The sequence below is a fragment of the Phascolarctos cinereus genome, unplaced genomic scaffold, assembly GCF_003287225.1.
Source record: "Phascolarctos cinereus isolate Bilbo 61053 unplaced genomic scaffold, phaCin_HiC Scaffold_9;HRSCAF=440, whole genome shotgun sequence".
Taxonomy (NCBI): Eukaryota; Metazoa; Chordata; class Mammalia; order Diprotodontia; family Phascolarctidae; genus Phascolarctos; species Phascolarctos cinereus.
The window spans coordinates 143748273-143754272 of NW_027556402.1; the positions used below are offsets into that span (position 1 = coordinate 143748273).

General features: G+C 41.7%; 1 protein-coding gene across 3 annotated transcripts in view; it reads left to right on the forward strand.

The window, feature by feature from the left end:
• The window catches only part of HOPX (HOP homeobox), a 35825-nt gene extending 33128 nt beyond the window's left edge, over positions 1-2697 (forward strand). For all 3 annotated transcript variants that reach the window (XM_020975305.2, XM_020975303.2, XM_020975304.2), the window contains exon 3: positions 1921-2697. In XM_020975305.2, the coding sequence (XP_020830964.1) occupies positions 1921-1998 (78 nt within the window). In that variant the 3' untranslated portion in view covers positions 1999-2697. The remainder of the gene's footprint in view (positions 1-1920) is intronic.
• Positions 2698-6000: the final 3303 nt, after the last annotated feature.

Consider the following 6000-nt stretch of genomic DNA (forward strand, 5'->3'; position numbering starts at 1 on the left):
AAGATAGACCATCACAACAGTTTTGGTATTGAAATAAAAATGCTCTGTAATTTTTTTTGGACAGTCAGTGGCCAGCTCATGGAATCATAACTCTGGCCCATACTGAAGTTGCTACTAGTTAACGCAAATTGGTTATAGTCTGCTGTAAGAGGGTTGACAGCCTACAGGGTGGCTCTCTACAAGAAGTCTAATTAAACTTCATTGTATTAAAGTGGGTCATGGTATGAAAAAGGATCCTCCAGCCCCCCAATACTTAATATTCCAAGTGTGTGCATGGGTACCATTCTTCATCTGTAAAACTTGGTCATTTTATTCAGCTGCAGTTATTTGAGGTCTAATTTAATTAGGCCTTCTCTATTAAAAAACCCTTCCCCCTCACCCCTGGAAAAAAAAAACCCAAGCTATTTTAAGGAAACTGGACTATTCCAATCTCATATTAAGGCATGGAATCAACAAGAAACTTTAATATTTGGTGTTATAATTTAATAAAGGCACCCCAGTATTCCTAGAGGGAAGCATCTTATGGATTGGCTTGGGCAATGGAAACTCTGGTTAAGAGTTGGGAAAAGCACTGGGAGACATCTCATTAAGAGCCTTTCCCTTTCAGGCAATAAGGTTAGTGACTCACCTGTATTCATCTGTCTTTGGGCCTCCCTCAGGCCTAGTACAATGCCACCAGGCAGTGGGCATTTAATAAATGTTTGTTGAACTAAATGGAACAGATGGGGCAGCCCCCAAGAACAATCCAGAACAGAAGTCTAGAGTCACTTGCCGTGGTTCATTTTCCAGTTACTTCACTGATTCCTGATCTACTCCCTCCCCAGGTGTCTGTAGATTGCGACCCATCCCCACCTACTCAGTCAGTGCTGTTCTTATGTCTGGTTATTTTTAAATCAGTAAATCCAGGAGGCAAGTCACTCCAGAAACAGAGTCCTAGGCCCTGAGTTCATGGGGCCTTTTGCCTACATTATTACCCCATTTTGTCCAATGTAGTTTAGCCCACAGAGTCAGTCCACAAATACAACTAATCTTTACTACACTGTGAGAATTTTTGGATGCAAACTAGTTAGCGCAAATTTCTGATTAAAGTTGCAGCAGATAAAGTTCGGGCTCTGGAGTCAGGAAGATCTGGGTTTGAATCCTTCCCAAAGCACTTATGAGCTATGTGATACCAACTCATCTGCCCTCTCAGAACATTAGTTTCCTCATTTGTGAAATGGGCGTTATGCTAGCACCTACCTTACCGTGCTGTTATGAGGATCAAATAGGATAATATATGTAAAACAGTTCATAATTTTTATAACACTATACAAAACAGGAGCTATCATATCACTCTTTGGCACAGATTTATAGCATTCTGTAATTCGTTTCATGCATTCCTTGTTTCCTTTGGCCTATCCAGTTCCCAGGGCTGTTCTCTACCACTGAAGGGTCACTCTTCTTCTTACTGTACTTTCCTGCTCCCATTCCAGCCTCAGGCCTAGATCTTTTGGCTAGATTCTTAGAGAATCCAAGGTGTATTTATTCGTTTGTTTTTGTTTTCCCTTTCTGGGCCTCAGCTCCACTCCTGACTTTCCTTAGGCTTAAGGTTATAACTGTTATCTTGGTGACGACCCCTGAGCTGCCACTTCATCTCTGTCCCTCTAACCTTGGCCCACTGGTAACCTCTGACTTGCCTTTCACCTGATTGAGGCCACTCAACCCTTGAGAGTGTGTGGTGGCCATTCACTGAATTGAATTGATCTGCCTGTGAATAGCAGATCTTAAATGTTTTGGTAGTTAAGGCAAGGCAGGTAGTCCCATGGACACTCATTCCCTTCTGGCCGTATCCAGACCTAGAGTTACTACTTTTTTGGAAAATGACTCTAAATACTCCCTTGTTTCTTTAAGATAACTGTAGTTTTGTGCATTTCTCCCCAGAAATGGTTCAAGCGGCGCCTGGCTCAGTGGCGAAAATCCGAAGGGCTCCCCTCAGAATGCGGCTCTGTTACAGACTAAGGAAGATTGATTAGGAGGCCGCCATCTTCTCCAACCACACCATGAAGACTGTCTATTGTTCCCCTCCTGGGTTTAGTCAAGTTATTTTTTTTGCAGTATAGTTTTGTATGTTCAAATGTTAGCCATCCTGCTATTTAACATGATGTTTTATTTTTAAAATGTGCATAATAAGAATAGAAAAGAAGTCATATGAAGCTCTCTGCAACTTAAATATAATAAGTGGCTTAGCTGGCAAAGTAATGCAGTAGGTGCGTTCAGATTCCATGGCTCAAGGACAGATCATTCTCACAGTGTACTGTTTGCAGTTTACTCTTTACTTATACCTCACAGAACCAGCAAGGGCCTCTTACCAGTGCCTCTGGGGTGAGGGGAGTAATGCCTTCCAAGTCTGTTTTACAAATTAATTTTCCATATGTTCAGTTCAACAAAGTGGATACAGTTAAGCATTCTCAAGGCACCTGGATTATGAAGCAGCTTCCGGGACATTGGCTGCATTAACTTGGACAAGGCCCAGTTAGGTGGGAAGAGCCCAGAAAGCCCACAGCAGTCCAAAAAAAACCAACTAAAAGGAAAGTGAGAGTAGCCCTGAATTAATTTTATTTAAATGCATGGATTAGATTTATTTAGCTAAATAAAATACTTATTTTTTTTCCTGAAATGACATTATTAATAAAACCATAACTTTTTGTTGGGAACACATCCAAGTCTTGTATCATTGTTCGGATTTTTAATGGGACAATTAAGTATGTGTGTTTGTGGCACTCAAGAAGACTGGAATCATCCAAAAGGTTGACCTGCAAGGATGGTCAAAGTGAAGTTCTTCAGCTGGGCTGGTCTCACTGGAGAATTTTCCCTTTTATAGTCCTGAGCTTGTGTTATAGAAATCAGAATCTTCTGTCCCTTAGAGCCCCATCCTACACAACAGTCTGGGAGGTCAGAAAGGACTGACAGTTGAGAATGCCTGAGCAGTGTTTTGGGTCAGAGAAGACATACTTCACAAGAACCAGGACTTGTAGGTAATTGACAAAGAAATGCAGACATTAGCACCCGTAAGACATTTCCAGGAACTTTGGGGGGGGGGCAGCGTACTCTTTATCTAGTTGGTTCTGCCGCTAGTTCAATCAATTTCTTTTGGTGGGGGGAGGGTGATATATTTTTCTACCTGGGAGTTTCAGGGAGTCTTTGAGGGTTTTAATCCGCCGCTAACAGGGTGACCAAGACACATTGCAGCTTCTAGGTTTTTCAGTCAATATGCAACACACTCCGTGTAAGAGCCTCACAAATGAGGATTCCTGTTTTATAGTGTGAAGTTTTAAAAAGCCCCCAGCACATCTCTGAACCACCATTTAGCATGCACAGACTGTGTTTCCAGTTATTTAGACTAAAAAAAATGGAAAATACAAAACATTCACATTTAAACAGAATACAAATGTTTACAAGACCTTATTAAGCATACTTGGCATGCTTTTAGTTTGTATGCCTTCAAGTAATTCATCCATAAACAAATGTACAGAGCGCTGGGGTTTAAATTGAATAGAATCTCAGATCTGGCATGCTTCCCCTGTGCCACCCCATTAGTGGTATTCAGACCATCTGTCTGTGCACAGGGCTGCGCCCTGGTGTGCCCTTTGCAGAAAACAGGAGAGTGACAGAGTCATGGATAAAACCAGAATGAACATAACAAACACCTGACATTTGTGGAGCATCTAATATTTCCAAAGCACTTTCATATATCTTGGCCTCATAGCAACCTGTGAGATATAGAGGGAAAAGTTTATAATCCCCATGTAGCAGAAAGAAGTATATATAGGTTCAGTGACTGGCCAAATGCCACATGATGAGTGAGAAGCAAAACCTGGACTAAAAGCCAGAATGCTTTCTACCACAGCCCAGCTCTCTAGTTGGGAGTGGAGATGTACATTTGGAATGAGGACAGGAGAAAGCTAGGCAGAGCATCACAGTTCAGGAAGGGCATCCTTTGTCACCAGATCTTTGCTTTCTTTGTTTATTTGAGCAGAAGGGTCTGGGAATTGTGCCTTTGGCTGGCACGTGATGAGGAAGGAAGGAAAATGTCAATGTAGTCCCCTTGTAATAGTCAGAGAGAAGTCTCTAGTGGAGTGCTCCTGGGATCTGTCCCAAGTACTGTTGCTATTAAATCACAACTTAGAAGAAGGTACATATAGTTTACTCACCAGATTTGTGAAGCCCCAAAGCTTGGATAAAAAACTTACGCTGTTTGAGCAAACCATTTTTTAAAAAAATCTTGACAGGTTACAGTGATTGGCTAAAACTAATATGTTTAATAGAATAAAGAAAGCAGCTATACTTGAGAAAATATGAAATGCACAAGTACAGGATGGGAGAGATATGGCTAGACAAGAGTTTATGTGGAAAAGGCTTTAGGGATTTAGTGGAATCCACTCAGCTCTAGAACACCCATTGTGGGGCTGAGCTGTCTTGACTGAGGAATGGGTAGGTATAAACTCACCTACCCCATTCTAGATAGCCAACCCCTAGCAAGAACATCCTTCACATTTTGTCCAGTTGCCCATTGGCCATTTTTCCGTCTTCCCTGCTGCCACCTCCCATTTCCCTTGTACTAGCCGCATTTTCCACCTCTTGCTTTGGGCGCTGTAATGAAATTACTACTACTATTGCTTCTCGAAAGACATGTCAATCCATTGCCCTATGTATCAGTTTACTATCCCCATGACTTCCCAGACCACAGTTTCCTTCCCTGGCTGTTGTTGAGTGATTTCAGTTTTATCTGACATTCCATGACCCCATTTGGGTTTTCTTGGCAAAGATGCTAGAGGGGATTGTTGTTTCCTAATTTTTACAGATGAGAAAACTGAGGCAAACAGAGTTAAGTGACCTGCCCAGGTTGACATAACTAGTAAGTGTCTAAGGCTGGATTTGAACTCCAATCTTCCTGACTCCAGGCCCAGCATTCTATCCACTGCCTCACCTAGCTGGCTACCATTTCCCTATATGTGTTGTCTCCCCCTGAGAATCAAAGCTCATTTAGGATAAGGACTGCCTTGTCTTTGTATTTTGCCATAGAGAGCACCAGGAGCCCAGTATGGCACCACCACCCCTACACACAGCTAACTCCCTAACTCCTCTAACAGCTCACATGAAACTCCTATTGAATTAATCTTGTCAAGCAAAACCAAGGGAATTGTTACACCTGCCTTTAAAAAAAATGCATGACTCACTTGGAACAGTTTTTTAGGAAAACACACCTGGAGACCACATATATTACCTAGTGGAGAAAATTTGGCATCCCCTGACCAACAGCTTCTGAATAGGAGTCTGCATGATAAATTTTTTGGTTTTGGTCCAAACTTGTGATTTTATTGGTGTAGGGAAATTCCTGGTGTGGAAACTTCCTCCACTGAGGCAGATTCACAACTCACCTATAATTTTCAGTCTTAGAGAGTTGCATGGGTCCATGAGAGGTTAAATGACTTGTTCATAGTCATACAGCTAGTATATGCAAGAGGTAGGATTTAAGGCCAGAATTCCTATTATGCCTTACTGTGGGGCAACTAGGTAGTGAAGTAGATGAAGTGCCAGGCCTGAACTCATCTTCCTGAGTTCAAATCTGGCCTCAGACACTTACTAGCTGTGTGATCCTGGGCAAGTCACTTAACCCTGTTTGCCTCAGTTCCTCATCTGTAAAATGAACTGGAGAAGGAAATGGTAAATCACTCTAGTCTCTTTGCCAAGAAAACCCCAAAAGGGGTCATAAATAATTGGATGCAACTGAAATGACTGAGTAACAGCAACAATGCCATACTACCTCTCTTAGAAGATGTAAAATGAGTCAATAAACTTGAAGAGCAAAATATTCCTGCATATTGGTGTTTGGGGTACAAATTCCTTCATGTTTATTGCTCCTGGGGTCAAATAGTAGAAGAGAACACAAAAGATTGATGATTCCCAGTTTATTCCCCAAATTGTGAATTCATTTTTCCTTGTAAGAGAAATGGAGATATC